Source organism: Varroa destructor, unplaced genomic scaffold (assembly GCF_002443255.2).
Source record: "Varroa destructor unplaced genomic scaffold, Vdes_3.0 BEIS01000004.1, whole genome shotgun sequence".
NCBI classification, from domain to species: Eukaryota; Metazoa; Arthropoda; class Arachnida; order Mesostigmata; family Varroidae; genus Varroa; species Varroa destructor.
This window is the reverse complement of record NW_019211457.1, coordinates 39,831,876-39,856,501: the sequence shown is the minus strand read 5'-3', so window position 1 is coordinate 39,856,501 and position 24,626 is coordinate 39,831,876. Positions and strand designations below refer to the sequence as shown.

At 39.0% G+C, this 24,626-nt stretch overlaps 3 protein-coding genes across 13 annotated transcripts in view; 1 reads left to right on the top strand and 2 right to left on the bottom strand.

The window, feature by feature from the left end:
* The window catches only part of PDCD-5 (programmed cell death 5), a 2,614-nt gene extending 2,108 nt beyond the window's left edge, over window positions 1-506 (bottom strand). Inside the window, exon 1 of the mRNA XM_022803272.2 lies at window positions 115-506. Coding sequence (XP_022659007.1) covers window positions 115-255 — 141 coding nt within the window. The 5' untranslated portion in view covers window positions 256-506. The remainder of the gene's footprint in view (window positions 1-114) is intronic.
* Window positions 507-642: 136 nt separating this feature from the next.
* LOC111249964 (gamma-tubulin complex component 3-like) lies at window positions 643-10,254 on the top strand. 5 transcript variants are annotated; one of them, XM_022804474.2, is made up of 16 exons: window positions 643-1,267; window positions 1,855-1,903; window positions 3,369-3,436; window positions 4,158-4,202; window positions 4,538-4,707; window positions 4,912-5,108; window positions 5,357-5,502; window positions 5,710-5,984; window positions 6,179-6,460; window positions 6,649-6,713; window positions 6,885-7,089; window positions 7,431-7,537; window positions 7,984-8,092; window positions 8,516-8,664; window positions 9,054-9,326; window positions 9,531-10,254. In XM_022804474.2, the coding sequence occupies exons 1-16, from the start codon at window positions 934-936 to the stop codon at window positions 9,589-9,591; spliced, it is 2,535 nt and encodes an 844-aa protein (XP_022660209.1). In that variant the 5' UTR covers window positions 643-933; the 3' UTR covers window positions 9,592-10,254. The 5 variants fall into 5 exon arrangements, with proteins under 5 accessions (XP_022660209.1, XP_022660207.1, XP_022660208.1 ...); XM_022804472.2 differs by having other exon boundaries at window positions 3,981-4,202; window positions 5,357-5,391; XM_022804473.2 differs by having other exon boundaries at window positions 3,981-4,202; window positions 9,165-9,326.
* A 3,237-nt stretch (window positions 10,255-13,491) lies between these two features.
* tamo (PUB and ZnF_RBZ domain-containing protein tamozhennic) lies at window positions 13,492-24,621 on the bottom strand. Of its 7 annotated transcripts, none has more exons than XM_086987057.1 (11): window positions 23,806-24,621; window positions 22,861-23,338; window positions 20,523-20,886; window positions 19,637-19,994; window positions 19,288-19,476; window positions 18,574-19,151; window positions 18,092-18,296; window positions 17,694-17,884; window positions 17,229-17,425; window positions 16,882-17,015; window positions 13,492-16,505 (listed from the first exon to the last, which is right to left on the bottom strand). In XM_086987057.1, the coding sequence occupies exons 3-11, from the start codon at window positions 20,726-20,728 to the stop codon at window positions 16,398-16,400; spliced, it is 2,166 nt and encodes a 721-aa protein (XP_086843183.1). In that variant the 5' UTR covers window positions 20,729-20,886; window positions 22,861-23,338; window positions 23,806-24,621; the 3' UTR covers window positions 13,492-16,397. The 7 variants fall into 7 exon arrangements, with proteins under 7 accessions (XP_086843183.1, XP_022656953.1, XP_022656952.1 ...); XM_022801218.2 differs by having other exon boundaries at window positions 17,694-17,887; window positions 23,545-24,618; XM_022801217.2 differs by having other exon boundaries at window positions 17,694-17,887; window positions 23,806-24,618.
* Between the last annotated feature and the right edge of the window lie 5 nt (window positions 24,622-24,626).

Sequence of the window (24,626 nt, the reverse complement as noted above, 5' to 3'; positions counted from 1 at the left end):
TATATATATTGATTTATGAAGATATCATAGAGTTTAGAACCTAGAGTTTTCGATTCTCAAATTCGGTCAGCTCATTGTCGGCTATATCCGATCCATGGCCGTTATCCTTCCTACCTGTTGAAGTATACGATTTCGCATATCTTCCTCTCTTTGCTGAGCATCATCTTGCGGCTGCTGTGCTCCGGGGCCGCCGACTTCGGCCTGAAATTGTGCCAGACGCCGCGCGCGAATCGCTGCTAGTTCATCATCAGCCATAGTGCACACGATGTTTTTCAAACTGCAGAAAAATAATTGTCTTTTTTCTCTCACTTTTCGTCTCGGCCTTTCGCATGCACGGTGAAATGTATCGGTTAGTTATAACATAACAGAGAAGTTTCAGTGCGTGGTCAACGTACATACACCTATAGATCAAGCAGTTAACACGAAAACAACATGGTCGTAACTAACGATTGCAAAGTTGTTTGTTGTTGCCGTATCAGAATTCCAGCGGAAAGCAAGACTAGATGTGATTTTGTTTACAAACAGCACCGTACTCGCTGACCGATACACACACGGCCACGACATATCGTACCATGTAAACTGCTCCGGCGGGAAATTCAAAAAGCCTTTAGCTCTTAAACTTATTGAACAGCTAGCAGACGTGAAATGTTTTAAGCGAACATTACTTTAGCTGCACAAACCTAACCTATCTTCAATTATAGAATGCAATCAATGATTTAGGTTTGGCTAGTGTTAAGTGTCACACAGTGCTTCTCCTCAGACGCCAATCTACTGCGCTTTCTACTCAACCGTTTAGCTGCTAAAGAGTGTGGTAAAATCCGCAGAACATTTGCTGCCGCTGTTGCTAAAAATATTCAGATGTTATTGTCATCTGGGTGTTCTGCTGGCTCCATCTTGCTTGAAATTTAATGAGTGGTCGTGGCTCTGCTCTGAATGTCGGACGGTGGCCTGAAGAGCGCGCGGCGCGGCGGATCCCGTCAGGGTATTGCGCGCCCGTTGTCGGAGCTAACGGCGCAAAGCGCGCGGGATCAACGAAATGATGACGCCTGCTCTGTGAACAGGAGCTCAGATATCTTAGAGGATGCGACAACGACAATCTACGCAGAGTCTGATACAACTAGTGTACCAAGCAGACATTGTCGTTCAGAGAGCTTTATCTCTGGCAGCTTACTGAGATTGTCCTACGAAACCATGAGCCAGCATCATAAGGAGAACAAATGGCCGGAGCTTTTGAAGCGGCTGTGTGCACATATGAGCCCTGATCCAGGTACGACGGCTGTTTGTTGCAGTTCGGAAATTCGAACATCTTAGTGCTTATTTCAAAATATGGTTGCGGTGAGCGATTTCACTGTGGAGTACCATTAGATATGTTTTGTCATCATTTCTTAGTAGATGCAGATTAGAGTTGTTAAATGCCCTGATCTTCCGGCATTTGTAGCGATTTAATAAATGTGGTTTTCGGGGCTAGAACGATTTCGATGGAAAGATTCGTATGTTCTCATGTCAACAGCAGGTCAGCAGGAAATTTTTTTTTGTTTAAATCGTTGATTAATGTCAAATATAACGGATAGAGAGCATAGATGTTGCACTAATATAATTAGGTAATTAATTTGCGTACGAATACGACGTTCTAGCCTTCTCTTGCTCGATATATCGCTTAGAAAATTTATGAATTCCGTCAGCTCATATCGATGATAGAATGATGCAGTCCATTGTGAGTTATATGCACGCTTTCGGATAAATCGAGCAGCAATCTTCGCTATCCACATTCACGTTTTACATAACCATAAATTGTTTCCCTGTGCCATCTCGTACTAACTGAATATTTGGATTGGTAAATTTTTCTTATTGCAGAAACTGCTGATAAACGGTATCAAGTGGCTCAAAAGCTGCTTAAAGGAAGGTAATGTAATTTTAATATGAGCTATATTAATGAACGCCTTAGAGGAAAAAAATTAAAGGTGATGCTCAGGTCGACAACAACATCATATCATAACCTAATCCAAATTTGACTTGAAGTGAATTAGATATTTTACACTCATAATCATTATCATTTTATTTATAAACGAGTGCGACAAATGTTGGTTCAAAAGTATTTAACTTCGTCGTTTAAGTATAAATATGTCGCATTAGCAAATTTAAAAACTTATTTTACTAAAGCTTAAAATTTTTTTTTAAATTAGAAGGAATAGAATATGGCACATAATTGTATTATCATTGGTGTTGTGTACATAGGGATTATTCGTAATCACATTACGCATAATTTAATTCCTAAAATTTAGGGTGTACAACATATGAATTATTAGCACCATCGTTACATGGAGAAATAATGTTTGTTAATAAACACAAATTAATTTATATATATATATATAGCGAATGAATTAAAAATTTTTCGTTGAAGGCTTCTCAATTTTCGCCGAGTAGTTAGGGATGTATGTGGTCTGGCATTGTCACGATGAAAGACGACGCCCATTCTGTTCACAAAGTTTTGCTGATTTTTTTCAATGACTTATTGTAATTTTGTTAGTTGCTATCAGAGGTTAGAGGACCGAATGAATCCTTTTGCCATTTCATAGCAGCTCATAATGTAAGATTCTTTTTCGGTGTCGCTAAACATATAGCGTGACATTTTTTTAGCGTTAGTTCTGTTTTTGCCACAGATTGCGGAGCATTTCTTCTTTCACATCACTACCGTGTGTGATATACTTTTCATCACCCTTTATTAACTGGTTTAAAAATGATTCGATTTCGTTGCGTTTCTGCAGAGTTTCGTAGATAAAAACACGATCAAGTAAAGACTTCTACGTCAGTTCGTATGACATTCAAGTGTCAAGCTCCTTTTGGTAGCCAGCTTTTCTTAGATAGTTTAAAACAGTTTGGTGATGCATGTTTAGTAATGTCGTACGTATCGATCTCCTTGAGCTTTCGCAATAATTTTATTAACATTTCTCGTGAACGATGGACCGGTGAGCATTTTATATATCTAAATTTTCAGCACAGAAGCAATAGAACCAGAATGTACTGTTTTTTTACTATGGATCTGGACACCACTTGTGTCTTTATTGTGGTAAAATTGTAATGTATAGCATATGCTTGCAGAAATTTCGCTCACATTTGAGGCGCCTTATCTCAAGTGTGAAGACTAAAGGTTTTTCAGTTTTAGAGCATCTACCATTCTCAAATCTGCTTTCATCGATGCCGCCGCCGATCCGACGTGACCTGTATTATCTGAAACACATAACTTCAACATTATCAGTTAGAAAAAACATCAGTAGTTCCTTAAGAACTCAATATATATGTGAGCCTAGGCGTTATTCGGAAAAAAAAAGAAAAACTAAATAACTTAATTCTTATTCTTTTTCGTACAGAAAATCGACGGGATTTGACAATACATACATAGATGAAAACCTCTACATCGAGAAGATCAGAGAGCATTGTAAGTAGATATTCACACGCTTAATGGTACACGCATGTTTTACGTAGATATCTCATCTTAATTTGTCCTTATTATATAATAATTACCAAACGACGTATCCATATTTTTACAGCTGCCGGTTTTTGCACATGGTAGTATTATGTTTACCAACGCCGTTCGGCCTTGTATGAGTGCAACTTACACGGCACTTTTGTCCCTGTTCCAACAATGGAGAGTTGAAATAGACAGAAGCAGTCTTACTTAATATTGACAAATACTTAGCATAAACCTTGTGTAAAGTCTAGCTTGCCAAGGTTGTTGCACATGGATGTTCTTTATCATAGAAATCAATCAAAACGTTTACTTTAAAAGAAATAAGCATTTAAACCATATTTTATCTATAATTTCTATGTAGGTACTGAATTCTATGGATGCGCAGTCCTGTCATCAGTATCTGATACCTATATTACACGTCATTATTATAGATAGGTAAATATATGATACCAGATAATAAAAATAGCGATAATTTTGTAAAGTCGTAACTGTCCCTTTTTCTTATATCTAGTGCGTAGGTCGAAGAATTCGGGGGCTGCGGACAAATTCCTTACTCTAAGCGGCCGTCTGTCGCTGCTAAGTAGTTCCAAAAAGGACTATATTTTCTATCGAACGGCACTGTATTCGTTTCTATTGGCACTAGGAAGTGGTATTGATGATACGAGTGCTTCTTTTGTTGTTCCTGCAGCAGCTCAGACTGAAAAACTCAACGAGCTACTTAATCGGCGTAGAGGTATGTGGCGATTTGACTTACACATATCTGTATAATATACAATCCGTGTTCTCTTTTCTCGCCAACAACATGCAATGTAAAAAAGTACTTCATTTGCCTTTGAACTCAATGTAGTATGGATTACTATAATTTTTCTCCTGCTCTGAGGTTTACTGTGAATTTCTAACACCGCTGCTTTACGTTGGATTTAGGAAGTCTCCATATATTTTCAAAGATCTTTCATCCGAAGAGAAGGAATATCAATAAAAAGCATTCAATCGCAGCTAAGATAGAACGACTTAATTTGTAACCATAATAACCATAATGCTTGAATGCGGTTTGTTAAATCTGTGTAGTTTCCCGCCCAGTGAGTCGCCCCCTCTCAACACCGTGTGCTCTGCCATATCGCAATGGTCAGCAAAATGTGTCCGTTGCACCACTATTGGATGACGGCCAACGCGACAAAAGCGTCATTCGAAATATTCTTAATCTACTCGTTGCTCGAGGACCTGAACAGATTCTCAAGGTTTCATTCGCAAAATTTCGTTTTGACACAATGAAGCATTGTAACCGCTTAGATAATAATAATACTCAACAGTTAGCAAAAACAAATTTATCTTCGTCATAAATACGTATGCTGTTTTTAATGGCTGATAAAGCGCAGATATGGAATAATCTCAGGAAACTCAATATGGTGAATTTAATCAGTATAATATTATTTTTGGCCTAGATGAAGGAAGAAGCATGCCGCGAAGCGACAGGTTTTCAGTATTACAGTGAGTTGCATTGCCGAATTGCTGCGGCGGAAGAGGTCGCAAACAATCTGGTTCAACTAACACAGTTTCAGCTACATTCTGCCAAGAGTAGATCATTAGTTGTGCAGCGGCTTGCTGAAGCTCTCGATAATCAAATCATACGACACAAACAGTGAGTATGATTGTCAAACTAGTATAAATCTATTCAATTCTACTTCGAGAAATAATAAAAACCGCCAAATAGGTAAGATATTTAGACCACATTATTAGCATTAGCTGACAATGTTTTTTTTGTAATTCATTTTTAGATTAGAAAACCATTTACGAATGCAGTGATTCTCCTAAGCGAGTCTTAGTTCATCTTGTATGTAAGTAACATTGTTTTAAATTGTGGAAACCTCATCTCTTTTTCTATTTCAGTCTGGTGGCCCTCCTCGAGCAAATGAATACTCAGGGTAAGTTGAGCCTGGCTCGTCTCGACTACCTCTGCCTCCAACCAGATAATCTGATTTATCTTCTTTCGGATGTGTGTAACTCATTCATCCAGAGAGCGAATATTCTCAGTGGTATGTCGCAAATTTATTTTGAAAATTAAATTTATATCTATTATCTTACAAGAAAATTACGAGTGGTGAATTTATTTATGAATCCCACATTAAATTCCAAACATCTAAAATCATCATTTCGAGCTAACAATGAAGCAGCTGTGTACTATCAGAGACTTTGTTAAATATTGGTAATCATTATCAAGTTGACGTTGTTTATTTATTTAGGAAACCAAGTGTTAGACGCCTTATATGTACAGGCGGCATGTTCGCCCCAAGCAAGTTCGCAATATGAAATAGCCAACGCCTTGTTACGGCACTGTCTACAGCCCTGGCTGGCAATGCTGCGAGCATGGATGCTACGGGGCCAGCTAGCAAACACGAAGTGGGACCTCTTCGTACATGACGTCGGACGGGACGGCGTATCGAATCTGTGGTACGATAAGTTCACAATTCAGAAAGACCACGTTCCTGCATTTCTGAATGAAGATGACACTCGAAAGGTTTGTTTGCCCATTTCGATTCCTAGCAATAATTGCGGCTTTCATCGGATTTGGATAATACAAATAAATAAAAAGGTAAATAATTGGAAAAATAGAAGTTCTCTCATCCTTCTATGCGTGCCCTCCTGATTGACTTGCTACGTGATTTACAATCAATGTGATTTTTATATTCTTTTTTTCTATGATTTAATAAGATTCTATCCGTGGGTAAGGCGATGGTATTTTTAAAAGAGGCGGACGACGTTCACCGAGTGGCTGAAATACAACGACAGCTTGCCCACGTTATGGGTGTTGAGGATAAGTCCAGTGCCGTAGAGTTCAGGACTGAAGCTGGCGATGTGGATCAGGAATGCTCTGCTAAAAGAATAGAACCTAATATGGATCCGCGGGGGTTTCTGCGTTTTGCTTATAAGCTAGCTATGCAGCGAATGAAGACCGTTATACTTGAAAAATTTCATCTCAAGACCCACCTACTTGTGAGAACAATCTTTTTATTTTCGAAAAGTATACATCGGTTTTTAAAGGTGCATTACACTATATACTATTATTAATGGACCAAACGAGTAGATAAAATACAAACAAGTGATTTACATACTGTAATATTGGTTTCATTTATATACGTCGAACACCTTGGAATAATATACGGTCTAATTCGGATTTTCAGCTCATTCGTAATGTTGTACTACTCTATGACGGCGTTTTCAGTAAAGCCTTGCTAAGTAACCTCAGGTGAGTTTTTCATACCAACAACAATATCGGCGTTATAGAATTCGGGTTTATTGTAAAAGATTAGATGGCAACTTTAGTGGTTATCAAAATAAAGATAGAGCTCGCATAAAATGCATTCCGAAATAACACAAATTTTGGGAAGAAGTTAATTAACACTTCCATGAGTTTCAGCGACGAACTAAGTGAAAGTTCTGGGGGAACGTTGACTGAGGTGGAACGATCTGAAGTTATTCGTATGGTATACCGTTTGCTACCTGAATTGCCCGAGGTGGAAGCTTCCGCATTTATTGGTGTTCACTTTGATGGAGGCTCTGGCGGCCCGATCACCCTTGAAAGCTTTGGACTGAAGTACAAATTACGGGAGCCTTTGTCATACGTACGTGACAGTATAATCTGACAGAGTTATTGTCTCGTTTTCTTAATGACACAATCTGCATTAACAATTCGTTTACAGGCATTCAATTCAGTTACAACCGTTCAGGCGGAAATCCATGACTAAATGAAGTTCCGTTCAAGAATAACGTATATTGATTTTAAGAAAAATTATCGTTCTAGTTGCATACTGTGCAAACTAATAAAGTTCTTAAAACATTATAATTGTTATTAGTATAGGTAATTATATATATACTAATAATAAGGTTATTATAGGTAATTATACGTACAGAAATCTGTCGTGTATATATTTTCTAACTAGCAATTGGACTGTCGATTTTCCAGGTGCTCCAGAACAAGTCGTTCGTTTTCTATAATCGGATCTTTGCGCATCTGTTTCGAGTTCGAAAATTTTCGTTTCTATTTACCGAACTAAGCGCTGAGCTACAAATGTAAGTCTACAATGTAAAGTCCATATTTGAAAGCTAGACTAATAAGAGCTGTTAGCTATTTGACGTCTATTCGTTATATTTTAAAAATATACTCAATTATTTTATAATACTATTACCAACATGTTTATTTTTTGTCGAAAAATTCTACGGAAAAGACCTTTCGATGAGCTATTAAGATTACGTTAAGTTTGGTATTAACTGGAAGCCAACGTTCAGACATATCCGTTTAGTTCAAAGCTGCTGTCTTCCAATACAGTTTTCAGTAAACTCCTAATTTTCTAAAATATCGATGATTAGTTAGTCGTGTAAACTGCAGGAATATCCAGCTCCACTTACGGTATTTTATCACATAACCGGGCACATCCGAGGCTTGCTTTATCGAGTATGTGTGTGACACACGCACAATGAAACGCTACTAATTGCACCTGTTTAACTCTGTTACGCAGGGTTCGACCAAAGACCAACCAGGAATCCAACGTTTTAAGTCAGTGCCGTTTGTTGCTGCACGAAGTCATGAATTTCGTTCTCAACTTGGAGTCATACCAGTTCGCTCATGTGAGCCACCCATGCATAGGATAATATATATAAATTAACTCGTTGTATCTTGTTACGTGTACATGCGTGTAACACATCATTATTATGAGCTGCCACGGCACTGCTTGTAAATAACAACAACAGCACCTTTTGTTATTTTCTTCGTTTTTATCACCAATATTATTATATCATCAGTAACCTTAGTATTCGATCGTCATAAACGTCGTTTTATCTGTTGTTTGTCTTCGAGCATCGTTTAACGTTTATCATAGAATTTCAGATGAAGCCAAAAATACAACATCACAATCTTGCTTAAATTGTACTAGATTAACCTTTAATTTGATTTTTAAGTGAACATCAAACTGAGTTTATATTTTGATTGGTTAGCGAAACCCTTTTAGTGTAAGAAGTAAACCTAGTGTACCGCATTCTCGATTGGCTTAGGTCGTGACGACTGCTTGGGGCGAACTTGAACGACGGATCGATGCAATGACATCAGTGGACGATCTCAGTGACGCACACAATGCGTTTGTCGAAAACCTTCTCAGAGGTCTTTTTTTGGAAGGAGAAGATACGGCAGGAAATCACCTTAGGTTTGTAGAGATTTCTCGCATGTACGCTGCCATGAGACACATTCGTTGTTTGATAAGAACATGATAGTTTTTCTCACTTTGTTTTCTGAGATTTCATTCATTACTAGTATTTAGTATTTGTCGAGGATCCCCTTACTTATCGATGTCATGTACAAACATACAGAAACTGAAGGCGAATAACCGCCAAAGGTTGACATGAAGTTAATGAAGGAACTTAAAACAGAGAGCAAGCACCACTTGCTAAATCATGTGCGGGTTCTGTTACGGTCGCATTTTGAAAGACTTCTAAAACTTCACAGAAGTACTGTATTTTTTTAATTTTTGATTTGCAAATTGTGTACACTCCGTATCAACTGTTTTCGTTTTACCAATTTCCTTATATTATCCAGGTCCCTATTCATACAAATGGACAAGATCCATAGCTTTGTTCGAGGAGTACTTGTCAAATTTCAAGTAGGCTCAGGCGGACAATGTGACATTAAATGCGATTACATCAACAGATATAGAAATACAATGCTTGAGTTTCTGCGTATCCTGAGTGAGCACGAGGATGATAAAATGGTGCAATTTCTATGGATGAACTTTGACTTCAATCTGTTCTATTCGGACAAACATTACGCGCTGATTATGTCGGTTACCGCAGGTCACCGCAAAATGCTCAAGTAAGTAGTTTGTTCGATTCTATATAGTATAAATCTATATTGGAAAACCATTGTTTTTGTTCTCGAATCTTGTCATCTGCCCGGAGCTCTAATTTTATAAGTCTTCTCGCATAACGGAGCTCACGCTATGTGTTTCAAAGACAAACATGCTATGTTTTCTTGTACCAAATTCTGGAATTTTTATGAATTTGTGTACAATTTCAGGACAAATAAGAGTGTTATCATGAGCTCGATGAGCGCGAGCGATATTGGAAAAGCTGTATGAGCCGAATAGGATCGTTTAGTGAACTCTCCTTCTCTGTTCAGCGAAAATTCATCTTTGTTGACGTCCAGAATTATTATTTTTCATCACCATAAATATTGTTGTCAAGAACCTGCTTGGAATAGCCATTTATGGAATGGCATTCTCAATACAAAGTGTTATAAGATCAACGTAATCACAAATGGTCGCTTACATTTTTAATTATGCACAGAAGTTATTCCATATGAGATAAAAATACTTGTTTGAAACTTTTGGCGGGAGATCCCTTTCGTAGCCCATGAGGAGTACGGACTGGAAAATAACTGCCGCCCGCGAGGACTGAGGGGTAACTATCAGATGACAGATTGGTGAATAAGCTTATCAAAACGTACAGGAAAAATACCAGAGAAGTATGAAAACATAGTTCGAATCTAGTTTGACATAATTCATAGGTTGCCATTAATTGTTTCGACAATACGAAATAAGCATTCACTGGTAATTGCATGAATAGTGATAAGCAGCAGACATATCTTAACATGTAAAAATTTGCTTTGTTTATCATTCGATTATGATAACGTTTCGGCTTATTGCACATCTTTACGTGATTTGTTTGGTTGTATAAATTTGCTATTATTTTTTATATCAATATGATTATGGCGAATAAATGAGTATATGTGAATACACTGCTCTGCGGTTTTCTTCACTAGAAGATGTTCAGCACAAATGGCGTTCGTCATGACGACGACTATCAATTTAGATCAGCAATACATAGATGTGAGATGTGGCGTAATTTACCTTGCTAGTGTACACATACACCTTAATAAAAATGAAAGTATATAAAATATTCTTCACGATACTTCCCATTATGTGAATATTTTTTCTATCAATACTGTTATTTTATTATTAAGATAATTATCTGTTACTAACTATATATTTTTTATGTATTATTTTCTAATTAACCAATTCGAAACATCTAGTTCTAAATAAAAACAGGTTACATTTCTCTCTAAAATTGATGTTTTGTAGGTAATAACGATACTATACTCGCTGCCTATATTTATTTCTAATTGTAATCACTGAAAATCCAAATTTGATAGCTTTTTTATTGTTATGTATTATATGTAGAAATATTTACATGCTTAATTTACCTCAAGTCTCTATTCTATATCAGCGACTGATACAAACTACTATTAGGGTGCATTAGCTAGAACATGACACGTGATATCTTTCATCCGTGAATCTATCTCCTTCTACTTTCGAAACTGAACTCACATATAGACAATAACATACATCTTGATAAATTTTTCGGTCTGGTAATCTGATCACCATTTAGTCTACAGCGGAAAACATTTCAGCACCCAATCGGTATCTTGCACTCAAATCCAGTTTAGCCATAAGGCAAATTCAGCAACAGATACTCTACCAATCTACCTTTAGCGGCCAAAGCAAGAGTATTTTTTTGGTCATTCTTTGCACTTGGAACTCAGCTAGAAGTCTTTAAAGGCATTAATTTTACGGAAAGTCTCATTCAACCTATAGGAAGATGCTGAAATATTATTCGCTATGATTAATGAACATCTAAAATGTTCTCGCACAATGTGAATTACATTTTCAGCAAATTAGCGAACTCAAATAATGCTAACGTTGTTTGCCTAGGTAAACGTCGAAACAACATCGGGCTTCACATCTATCGCATATCGCATGCTTTGTGTTATCAGCTTATTTTAAACACCTGATTAACATTAACATTTATGGACATTCCGTTGCTTTACTTTTTTTGAAGCATCTAGTATGCATGGGGGGAATAAATGTTCTACAATTCTGTCAATCACAAACATCTAGCAAAAAGCATGCTTATCGATTAAATTAATTTAATGGTGCTTATTTCTACTTTGTTTATAGTGAAGTCTTAATATGACTATTCAAACAAACCTTATTAAATATTCTCTGTACGATATCTATAAAAACACTGTATACATAAAAATGTGTGTATAGTTTTAATCACATGCGATGACTGTTACGTAAGCACATATATGCCGACGACCATGCAGACAACCAGGATTATATATCTACTGTTTCAAAATTTTAAGTGCCCATCAGTCATTCTATATGGTTCTTTATCACCACGTGTGGTCACTATAGCTTCAGAGTATCAGTTTATGCTTACACTCACTTGAATCAACAACTTGTTCAAAATCGCTTGTTTTGAATTCAAAGATCCACAAAGCAATACCAAGCCAAAGATAATCTCTCGGACAATGAGGCCCAGAGATAACGTGGTCTCATAGAGGAAAAAATGCATTTTCTAACAAGTTTTGCCTTATATTGCACAGTTAAACACACAGTGTTCTAGATCGCCTAAATATGTTCCTTCGGTTATGATCTGTGTATAGTACCATTACCCTGTACCACGTGGCTATCACAAATCCTTATAAATAGCACGCAACAAATGATACGATACTTGTTTTTTGCATCGGGCTCTAATATAATAATGCAAAGCAAGAATGTACTTACAGTATTATAAAATAGAAAGACCTAAATAGCAAGATAAGACTGTTTCAATCCGCAATAATGATACTTACATAATAAGCCAAAATTATTGTTGCCCTGTATTCATGGTATATTTCACGAGCTACTATGAAACGAGTACAATACACGTAGTAATTCCAGAAGTCCTTTCAATAAAACTTATACTGCAATCCATAAAAATCAGCATATGCGAAGGAATATGTGAAATATAACGTCTTTTTTTTTGCGGATGTTGAAAGGGTTAGAACGTACCTCAGCATATAACATTAGAATTTGCTCCCACGTCGAACTGGATTTAGTCGACTGACTTTTGAATAACGCGCCTATTTTCGCATTTTCTTCATGCCTATAAAAAATATTTGAAACGTAATGGTTGTTCCTCTCTGAAATCATAATGGCAACTTAACCGGTGATGATATTCAATCTCATGCAAATTATTAAATTTAAGATATATTTCTAGGAGACCGTCGAGACCATATGCATATGAAATTTAGTCGCTGTAAATTAAAACCTTTTAAGCTAATTATATATTGTGTCCACTTCAGTTAACTTTGTTTACAGTGGATGTCGAGTGCGCTTTTGTACTTCCCAGGTAGAGACAAAAATTACGGATTTTCCAAGCATCCTATTCTCGGCGGCTAACAATCCAGCGTAAAAATGAAGATAAACAAACATTATCACAATGTTTTTATTCAGAAGTATCTTATATATATATATATATATATATATAACAACGACTGCACCATACATTACGAATATATTTTCTATCTTGTTTCACCCCTTTCATTCTCCTCCTTCGCGGTAGACATCTGGGCTACTTTATCCAACATTCATCATCCCTAAGAGGCACGCACCGGTGTTTCACGCTGACTGCTACCACTTTATGATAAGCTCCTTTGCAGTTTTCGTTCTTGTCCTTCTTTTCTCCATATGTCTAGTACCAGTGAGTCAGTACCGCTCAGTTACGATTCATTGCCAGGAGCCTTCATCGTCACTAAATGGCATTTTGTCTTACCCAGCTCCCGATATGATAATCACCACGTACCTGCTATATTTTGCTTTTCTATTGTCGTACCTATAGTATTTATTAGTATAGACAGACCATCACGTATTCGGCACAACCGCGCACTCTGATACACGCGATTTCGTCACACAACACACCCTCTGGGTCGTTTGTCCAGTAAACGATTCGACTGGAAAAGCAGCTTACTCTTGTTCGCACCGTAAAACATTATCGACATCGACACTTCCCCTTTATTACCTATTCGTCACTTTGTCTATTATTCGATCACGTCCCACTAACAAGCCACATAAGCGAGTTAGGGATATTAGGAAACTTTAAGACGGATTTTATTATTAGCAAAAATTCTGCTTAGAAAAATTAGATTAAAGAGCTGAAATCACAGCGTAAATTTATTGTAATTTTCTTCACTGAATAATCATTAACGGAGGAAGCCGTTAAGAAAAATTTGCTAGACGATCTTGAGTTTAAGTTGGTAAAACTTGGCTCGCCTGAAGATACAAGACTAAAAAAAATGTATGCAGAAAACAAGTTTGACTTTTCTTATTTTCCGCTTGTTATTTTTGGGAATTACTTTAGTACTTCTGTTGCATCCGTGTTTTTCCGTAAATTGATGCAGATTCGGCATCAAAATTGTCGGTCTCATCCTTATGCTACAGCCAAACGGCCTGGATTTAACTAAATTGATACAGATTTAGCGTTACCGCAAACTGATCCAATTGAATTTGTTAAATTCTTTTGTCAGAGAGCAAAAATCTTAATTTTTTATTTTACTTATATGGAACATAAGTTTTTGATACTAGTCTATACTTTGCTACCCTCTTCGTCCTTCTTTACCCTTCAGTTTTCTTTCTTTTCCTTCTCTTTCGCTGTCTGAGGATAGAACCAAGCAGCTAAGAAAAACCTGCATTGAACGCCCAAAATAGATGTACCGTTTGCTTTGGTAATAAGAAACATCGAATTAATTTGATATAATTGTCTTCATATGTATCGTCGAGACTATTGCTCTATCAACATATAAAAATAGAACAAGAGTTTACGCTAATTCTTTTGTTCGTCAAACTTAGCAGTTAGCAGCACTTGATAAAGTATGGGTATATGTATATGCTGATATAAATGTGGATGTAAATATCTGTTGTGTTAAATCAGTAAAACAAGTATGCACGCAATAGACCTACAAAAACGGAGTACATTTAAACGTCAGCGGAGACTAAGCGTATTTTTACGCACCAAAAAAAACAGAGGGAAATAGGTGGGTTGTTTAAATGCCTACAAAAAACGTTTTTGCTGTTCAGCAGCGCCAAAAAAAAACGTCTCGCCATTAGGCAATCTGACCCAATGTCGCCAGATAAGAAGTGCTCTTGTAATTGTGCGTTGTGACAGTGTATAATAAGCGTGTTCAATTTCGACCTCCCTAAGTAGAAGCAGCGTCAAAGCAGCTATGATATGATGATTGTCCTTTGTTTGATTGAAAGGAAGCATCAATTCTCGAATTTGTTAATATCGCAACATAGTCATGTAAACGCATTTCGTTGGGTCTTCAGTAACTTTTCTTCGTCACTTAGTTACTTCATTTGTACCATCAGTCATGGATGCTTCGACTTTAAGGAGCTTATAAAGAGACATATTTGTATAGTTATATATGAACAAACAAATATCTGCCACAGCCGCTGCAGCACATTTTGGCCTAGCCTGTCTACTGCAACAAGGAAAATAGAAAAAACAAATGCTAGGCAGTTATCTTTTCAGAAGTACTACAGGCGAATAAAAGCAGAGTAGGCTTTCTTCATTATGTTCAAACGTCGACATTGTGGAGAATATTAGTGAGTATGTAAAGACTGTATCGTTTCTTTTCAGCCGCCACAAACCATTGACATTTCGTCGAAAGGCCACCTCAAAGGACAGTGGACAATCTCTTTTTCGGTTTGATTTCGTTGGTACGTCCAACCTGCTTTTCTTTCTAACAGTTATTTACTTATGTGTGCTTATGTTATCGCATAATCAATAAATTAGTGTGTGCTTGCTTTACTAAGATCTTCTTTAAAACAAATTATTATTAATAGAAAGCTGTCGAAGGAATCACAAACAAGGATTGGGTCGTTTGAGACGGTCGTTATATAACAACCATTATTATAACGTTTCTTTTTTATATAAAAATGAATGTTTGTGTACTTGTAATAAATGTGATATTTTTTCCTATCGCTCGCTGAAAGGCGCAGGACTGGATCCAAGATACAACTGATGCTTTTGGTTTCGCTCGAGCTGCACATTAAAACTACGTCCCACAACGTGCTTGCAAATATGATTGCGTTTTTCCCATCTTTGCTAAACATACGACTTTAATCGTACTGCCTCTTGCTATGAGGGTACATATGTTTGGATAGACTTGTATGTGTGCACGCGTATTTATACTTACCGAGCGAGTCGTATTTATGGCAGCTGAAGAGACCGTATGCAAAAAAACGTAAAATATGTGCCTTACTTAGATGATCTCCATCCGGGATGCTGCATAAAAGTCAGTACAATTGCTTAACTCTTGTCAACACTCTGGCGCTGATCTAGTAAATTATGGTTTATAACTTCCAAGACAAATTGCTTCAAATCTGCCGCAAGTTGGGCCATAATATAAACTCAACCTGGGTCAAGAAAAAACTTGATAATTAAAAAAACAGATGCTTGTAGATGGGAGACAAAAAAAAAAAGTGAGCAATTTTAACATCATACGAAAAGTGTAAAAGATAACGTAGCATCGATCACTATGAATTTTTTCTTACTGTTTTTCCTGTTTACTGATTTAAAAAAAAATTATACTTTCAATTAGGTGTGTGTTGTTAAAGATTTCGGTAAGCCGCAATCGCAGCTCTTACTTTGCCATATACGCCAATGTGTATCTAGTAAATATACATACCCAGGACGGTACGCGTCATCTTTGTTGTAGCCAAATTTAATTACAGTAGAATACAATATTTTTTTACTCGCTAGAGTTTCATTCCGAACTTTCAAAATTCCAAAGCAAAACAGTTCGCTGCCGAAAATTCTAAGGTTCAAAAAATTAACTTTCCACGTTTTCTGAGATGAAGTCTGTGCCCACTTTCTACCCAACCAAATTTTTTACGTAAATCACCGTTCTCTTTAGCCATTTTCTGGCTTAGCCTCACTGGTTTTCTATACAATAAAGCAATCCGAGCAGAGTCCAAGCCTTCTGGAGGCGTCTCGCACAGATCACTCAAACCCTTCTTTTACAAGACTGTAACACAGTCGTTGTTAGTCCCATTGGTTGTTAGATATAGGTTGGTGAGTTGAGAAGGCAATTGTTGCAGGCTTCGCAACGTTGAGCGGATTTCGGATTAATCAACGTACATGACGGACATTCCCGGCCTCCAGAGACCTGTTAAGGTTTAGACCAATTTATTAGCATAGTGACAAGAACAGTTAGTTGTGACAAAAATGTATGGTAGGTTTCAATATAAGCGACTTCTTTACAACATCCCTAAATGAATCTGTCTGCTCCGCGGCAGGAGACAACTACATTATATGTGAGAATTTGATTAATATTCATGTTAGTTAAATGAGACGATCGGCTCGTACAAGAAAGACCTTTTTGGGCGTCATCTGGGAATTGAATTTTTATAACTCTATCTCGCCTTCAAACCTCATGTATCATTGAGTGGTGTCCCTTATACTAAAGAATCTCATATAAGGGAGCAATGTTTGGGCAAGCTACAGCTTTAATTATACCAGTCTAAAAGTTATTTTCTACTCACAAGTGGTTCGCCAACGGGAGGTCTGGAGTGAAGATGACGTGATTTCGAACACATTATGCAAATTTTCGCCGATGGTTCATTTAAAAATGTACACACGGCGCACGGCCAGGCATCATCGTCTATCATTGAAGCACCTATCAAAGAACAATAATATCAAAAATTAAATGTCTGTAAAGGTCTATGTTATTACGTTAACTCGAGTTTATTAACAGAAACACCTATACGGCAAGCGCCTGACTTGAAGCTCTGCAGAAGGTTAAAAAAGAAATATCGCTTAAATTAATCAATTCGCTCCTATACATTTGCCATGGACATAACTACTTTTATCTACATATATTCAGGCTGACCATGGGCGTCGTTTTGACTTGACGAGAAGGTTTTATCGGTCTCGTCACGATGGTCAATTAACAAGTCTCGTTCCCGACTCTCTTTGTCTCGTTTTCGGCCGTCTCGACTATCTGTTTGTCTCGAATCTCTTGACGACGTTCCGCCAGAGCGGTCTCGGTCATCGTCGCGCAGCGAGCTCGTGCCTACCCCAATCGACCTAAATGTAAAATACACAGATGGGTAATTGCTTTTGTTTTCTTCAATGCCAAACATGATTAATATATGTCATAATAATCTCAGTTTAGTATCAATTTTCATTTTTCAGATTTTTTTTCGGATAGCATAACAAACTCTGTTAGATCTTTTATCGAATAAAACGAAAACATTTTATGCATGTAGCCATATCACGTAACATCTAGTCAGCATTTGTTTAATTGGAACATATAGATATAAATTCAATCTAATGCTGGTAAGGAAATCCTGACAGGGTTGACGACGTCGATGCGTGTGTTGAATGCTGTGACGATATGGACGCGCCATTCGTCCCCGATGGAGGCGTCGGTGAAAGGCCGAGCTTTGGCAATGCGAACGGAACTCCACTCGAGTTCCCCTGCTCCGTGGGTACATGCAACTTATAGCTATTGTTACTGCTTCCCCCTGAAGTTCGTTGTGCGGCCTTCTATGCAGATAAATAAACACGAACATCAAAAGAGTTAAGATTGGATGCCGATGTCGAGAAAACAAGTTGCATACTTGGTGCGTGGTGTCGTTTTTCCTGAGCAAAAAGTCCTCTTACACGCTCTTACAAAATGTATGTTAAATTGCAGTGTCGTTAACTAATTTTAATGAAGTAACGTGGCAGGAGATTCCAACGAAAATTTACCTCTCTAGCCAGGTGATGGCTGCTTATCTGAGGCGGAGCTATAGCCATCTGGGAAGTAACATTAGATCCCATCGAATGAGACAGAGGAGCTCCGGGAGTTACTCGTTTGCTTCCTTCTCCTCCGGACAAACTGACGCCGTCTCGGTACATACCATTTCCTCGACTTCGGGCATATCCTTCATCAACTAACAGATCATTGCGAAATCTGCATACATTAAAGCGAACGAATATACTGACGTGAGAAAGAACAGCAAAAAAGTATCTAGAGGGTAGTTCGAAGAAACGTTTCCGACTGCGGAGTCTCTCCCGCTACGGCACAAGAAAATATCATAGCAAGGAGTATAGTAAACTAGGTATACTCGTTTTTTTGCTATAAAAAAAACCTGAGCTGGAAGATAAGATAAAAATGATAAAATTTTTCCCGAATTATTTAGTTATCTAAAACCAAAAAATGCACATAAAATGCTCATCTAATATTTAACCTTCGGTCGTCATCTTCATCAGCGTTCGGAACCACCTTCGATGATGTCGTCAGCTGTCCACCTTTGATTTGATGCCGTGACGGTTTTCGTAATGGGGCTAGCGGGGCTGTTACAACAATTTTGTCTACCCTAGAATCTTTCAGGTCTGGTATCCTGAGATCGGCTTTGAGATCGCCTCTGGGATCGCCTAGCCTTGCGCCGGCTCCATAGCCGAGATTCTCCATCTCTTTATACATCGATTCAAGAGCGCGTTGCGAGTGCAGTTTTTGTTCGTATTGGTGGTTCAGTACAATGGCGCATTCTGAAATTGAAGCGCCGTGCAATTGGCAGCGCGTGTTGTAGATGTCTAGCCAACGCGAGTCGAAGTGTCGCACGCCGCTCTTAAGCAGCAGTAGGATTTTGCACTCGACATTGGCTATGAGGCAGTCGAGCGCCACGAACGTCACATCATCCGGATCAAGCGGTTTCGCCGGTAGTAACATACAATTCCCCTGCCGAACGTAACCTAACAGCTCAAGAACTGCTTCAGACTGGCACAGATACCGCTCGATTTTATGTTTGTAAAAGCCGCCATACAACTGCAAAATCGTACAACAGCGATCAATCAAGTGATGATAGGTTATCGCAGTATTTCAATGTAATATTTAATATAAGTTATAATGTGATTACTGTTTCTTTCAACTTTTTAAATAATTTTGTACATCAATGTCTTACTTTGATCTTGCGAAACTCCTCCCTCCAAGGTTGGACAAGAAGGTTGCAGGCATATCTTTCTAGCCATCGGAACGCTTCAGCGGTCCTCAGCGGGTCGAAATTAAATCCGGCAGCGCTTTTTGTCTCGATTGTTTGGCGTAGAATTAGCTCAAAGCTTACACCCAGGTGATACTTTTCTCGTTGACTTACCTGCCAAGGCAGACCACCAAATCAAGACGTGCCTTAAAAATCTGTTCTCGTTCGAAATGTATGGTCGTATTGCTTTCGCATCCGTGTGCAGAATCCAACGCAATTAAAAAAAATTAGACGGCAATACGACCCTCACGAGTCGTTTTCCTTATCGTTTTACCTGGCAGACATAATCAGTGATGAGTTCTTCAAGTTGATGTCTTTTTTGTTTCGCGGGTACTGCTCCAGAGCACATATCTTCGTCCCTGCCTAGCGCTTGCTGCTCTTGAAGCCAACCTAAATAGCCAACGTACGAGTCATAGATGCGGTCTCTTAAACGGGCGCTCAGTACACGTTCCCTGTCACGATGCTCTCTGCCCAGAGGTCCAGAATGACCTTGCTGCGATGCCACACTTTTAGCTAATCGGGCTAGCTCAAGCTGCTCCAAGTTCCGCCTTTTCTGAAACTCCTCTAATACACCCATATCGGCTGTAGGAGCTGATAATGGCTGCATTCCTCCACGATAGCCTCCAATACGTCTGGAACGGCAACGTTAACGCATTTTGATGTCATTTATCACAGACAGAACATTGAAAACAAAAGACGGCCAAGCTGAAAAAGCCATAAACAAATCGTAAGTTCTGCTTGGTAGTGCCACCACCGTATAATGATGACTTTTGTATCTATTTTCTGCTAGATTCAAGGCTCTCTCACTACTGGATGATTTTGTAAAGTTTACGAAACCATGGTATGTTCCCTTAATCGCTATAAAACTTTCTCGACATTTATTACAGTGCGAGGTGGATAAATGTTAGTGTAACTATTACTTTAATACAAATCTTGGTCACTCGCTAAACCGCAACAGCCTGGCACGATCCATAAATCCGGAGGCTATCAGTTTCGATGCGACGCGAACATTACTTTAAGAAATCTCAAGTAAAGCAATCTCAGCAACATTGGAAACAAACTCTTAAAATGCGCATTTTTTTTCCAACGGTATACATTTTTTACAAAAGCGGAAACTTTGAAGGAATGTACTGCTTGAAGAAGCAACAAATTTTTCGTACCCATCATGCTGCTGCCGATGACTGCTTTGCTGGGGGCTCTCTCTTGGCATGCCCGAATGATAGGCGGGCGTTCCCCCAAATGGGACGTGCAGTGGAATAGCGAGGGGTGGCAAAGGCGGTACGGACACTGACGAGCAAGGGCCGCCGACCAAAAGTGGAAAGGGAGCAGCCGATGTCAGGCCAGAAAATTCCTCGCGTAGAGCCATCGTATCGCACTCCTTCCCTTGAACGGGTAGGGTCTCGCTAATTGATCTCTTTGTGCAGCCACTTCGACGTCTTAGGCTCTTCCCTGTGGAAGTGTCAGGGCCCGCTACTTACACTGTACTATTGGCACTATTTGCCCAAGTCGAGGATTAAAAGGTACCTGAAATTGATGACACAGGTTATTGGAAGAATGTAGGGATACGCGTGACCGCTCACTTACGTATCGTTGGGTTTCATCATCCGACAAAGTCCATTTTAAGTTAGGTCTGTCTATTTCTTTGCAATATATTATAAAGATAACTGCGAACTGATCTAAAGCACGCGGCCAATAAAACTTTAGTTAAGGAAGTACGAAAGGTATAGGTTATTTTTTTACCCGTGTTATACTATAACATGGCTTTAGAGCGGTCTGAAGGGTTCAACTTCTCAGATTTTGCTCCCCCACTAAATAAAGACCATCCACATTTCGATTTCCTAAAGTATGTTTTCAAAAAAATATATGAGCTTTTACAGAATAAATAGTGGGGCTGTCCATTTAAATAAGCAGTTAGTTTGTTCTCATTTAAATCTGTTTTTAAAAAACGGGTTTTACATTTCACTGTGCCCATCTTGGAAAGAACAGGTCGTTGCCTTTCAACCAAAGCTGCAATGCAACTGTAAAAAATAATTTGTAACTCTTCAGGAAATGTTCAATCTCTCGGCAAACTTCCGCTCACATTTTTATGCCAAAGATATAATTTTTTTTGGCGAGTCATTCCAAATCGAGCTAGACCTCCCGCCTCAGGTCATACACACAAGTCTTCAGAACGTTACCAGAAATCGAAAGGAACCAGTTTGTGTTCAAAATGAACATCTCTTATTTCTGCATATGGCCAAAATGTTCGGCATTAACCTAAATGTACCCGCCTTGACTTAATCACATGTTTATGCGTATTGTTAACTAAGTTTCACTTGAAATATTGTTCTGACAACTGGTAGAATAAAATGGTAATAAATCATTTTTAACATTATTATTTTCTGGTAGTGAACGTTATTCGTATTTTCTTGCAAATACTCGATTAATATCTCTGCCGCGATGATTCTGCGTTCGAATCTTATATCTAGCTTCCAAAACATACGCTGCTCTAACGTGTACTTCCTGTGTTGTTCTCGTCAATATGGTCGCCATCTTGCAACCTTGTATCACAATGAAGCCTACGCGGATATCTCGACTGAGGCGTGGCAGTTTCACTTTTAAACTAACAAAGTTAATTGCATATAGCACACATCCACTGAACATTCGACAGAAAAACAGAATCACAATTTGATTAGTTCATGCCTCAAGTGAATTTTAGCATCTTGACTACCTTCAATATTCGCAACATAATTATATTGTCCATCTGTGATGACGACAAGTTTCGTCCAAGGATAAACTTATAGCACTGTAAATATTTTCTTCACTACGAATTATAGATGGCCGAACGTTTGAATCGCGATTGCTTTCATTCCAAGCCGTGTCTTTTAAAAACAATATAAAATAAAGAACCGATGCTAGAAAAAGATAAAGAATACTAATAGATATTCCTAACAATGTCTGAACAAAAAACTGAGTCGTAGAGAGTCGGAGATGAATGACTTGTTAGAGAACCACCGTTGCAAACAAGCCAACATTGATATGCCCTCGATGCGGAATGTGCTGCCGCCGAATATACAGCTTCGCAGGGCCTCGAAAATTGGATTGTGATTTTTGAGATTGCAGTTCTTTGACCCGTTTACGCTTAAAATGAACGTATGTAGATATTATTGTTCGCATCTCGGAGTTGACTTGTTTTAATCTAATGTACAAATATCTATATATAGTCAGGCAAGAGCAGCGATATTGCCGAAACATCACCAATTACTGACCGATCTGTAAAACAACATTCCCATTCGTTAATACTTATGTATGGCATACATGTATTACGATTGTATTTCAGTGACAGTAAGAACGATCTGTTTGACAGTTGCACCTGAATAACAAAATATACGCTCTCCTCAATTATACTTGTCGCTTCCGTAGTTAACAAATATAATCAATAAAATACTTCGAGTGAACTGTTGTAATGTGCGCAGGCGCGTGCCTTAAAGGTTCCACATTCTACTTAGTGAATCTCACCTTTTTAGGTCAGCGTCAGTCGAAAAGCGTTGCGCGAATCTCCTGAAGCACGGTACAGTAATAACTAGGCTTTTCTACCCATCGTCCACAGATTGCAAACGAAGCCACACGGAACGATTCATGGTGTACCACTCGTCTCTATTAAGGTCGCCAGAAATGAACTATCGCGCACCGGGGACGAGGCACTGCATCGACTGCAGAACCGATTGACTACATAACGAAACAAAACAGCAATAGAGCGCTACTGCTTCGCCGCATGTATATGTTCCCTTTCATTTAAAGATGGGACCAGCCTTTATTAAAGGCACAGTAGTGCGCTAGTTACAGCTAACTCAAAGCTCAACGTGGCCTCTGCGTACATTCGTTGGCCGACTCGATACTCCGGCTGGCATTTCTCCGACTCTATCCACGCTCCGCGCACAGTCGCTGTACTCACTCAGTCCATATCTCCGTCCCAGTTACTCTACTGCACTCCAACCTGAACGAACAACATCGACAGTACCACTAGTTTAAGATGCTTGTCGCCGTAACAACAGAAAGAACAACACATGTTTATAACACTGATTCAGAGTTCGATACAGAGCTGACATGGAGAATAGTAGTAACAGCCACTTTAAGAATCAACGCTGGAAATGATAGAGACCGACTTCGTGGATGGACACTGCCGGTTAGACACATACAGACCTGCTAGGCACGAACTCGTCTCCCCGAACTGATTTCCGGACAGACTATTCTAGATATCGTAACCTGTCTCCAAAAATCAGCCACAGGCTACAGACCAGATCTACGCATTAATGTGCAGGATTATGGGGCGTCTACCCAGCTTTCCAAATGAGATCAACCTCTCAACGCATAAATAATTGATTAACTACTTAAGGTATGCCACCCGCCGTCACTGAGTTGGTTTGCGCTTACAGACCAGCGACTACATTGAGACAAACTTACACGAGATAACTGTGTCGACCCTGCCAGCAACGTCGTTGCGACTATCTGATGAGACAGGTCCAGCTGTTGTTATACCACAAACTACGACAACGGGCCTTTGTCTATTTTCCTAATGGAAGCAGCAATAGTCCGTCTGACTGTACGACGTTCGCAGCATCATCGACAACACCCGTAGCAGCGACACCATCATCACTACGGAAGCAGACTGTGTTAGCGGTAGGAGCAGCGCTGGCAGCAGCAGCAAACTCTGAGCAGCTGATTGAAACAGCAGCCCAGCGTCAACCATCTGCTAGTCAACAGCAGTGGCACAACAACATAGTCAGTGCCACAACGCACCTTCACACAACGGGCGAAATCCCCCGTTCGACTCTGCACAGCAGCACAAGCGATCCGGCGTTTAGTTCACCGTCGCTCAACCAAGCACGACGGCCATCCTGTAGCCACTAGAACTCACCGATGGTAGCCAGCCTCCGGAGTCTATACAGGCGCCTGATAGCTAGCGGCGCTGGCGGCTAGCAGCTTCCAGACCGATCAACTGTGAGCACAAGAGCGTGCACAGACCGACGATGACAATGACGAAGTCGCGCACGCGAACCGACCTGCCTACTTGATTATGGTGATCGTAATCGCGATGCTTCTACTGCTGCAGGGAGCAGAAGCAACCGGAGTCAACGAAATGGCGGTAACAATAGCAGCAGCAACGGCGGCAGTGGCGCGCTTGCAAGACGAGCAGGCTCAACAGCAGAACCTCCATGAACAATAATAGTCAACTAGGAAAACTACGGCTGATATTATTTTTCAATGAACTACGAATTAACAAA

What these genes read in the sequence shown, in the direction of transcription:
- LOC111249964 (XM_022804470.2), top strand. Translation starts at nt 934, where the DNA reads ATGTCGGACGGTGGCCTGAAGAGCGCGCGGCGCGGCGGATCCCGTCAG. An exon ending in GAGAGCGAATATTCTCAGTG is followed by an intron (nt 5,503 to 5,709) that starts GTATGTCGCAAA and finishes TTATTTATTTAG; the next exon opens with GAAACCAAGTGTTAGACGCC. An exon ending in ATGAAGATGACACTCGAAAG is followed by an intron (nt 5,985 to 6,178) that starts GTTTGTTTGCCC and finishes TGATTTAATAAG; the next exon opens with ATTCTATCCGTGGGTAAGGC.
- tamo (XM_022801218.2), bottom strand. Translation starts at nt 20,728, where the DNA reads ATGGCTCTACGCGAGGAATTTTCTGGCCTGACATCGGCTGCTCCCTTT. An exon ending in CATCGGCAGCAGCATGATGG is followed by an intron (nt 19,995 to 20,522) that starts GTACGAAAAATT and finishes TTGCCGTTCCAG; the next exon opens with ACGTATTGGAGGCTATCGTG. An exon ending in GATGAAGATGACGACCGAAG is followed by an intron (nt 18,297 to 18,573) that starts GTTAAATATTAG and finishes TAATGTATGCAG; the next exon opens with ATTTCGCAATGATCTGTTAG.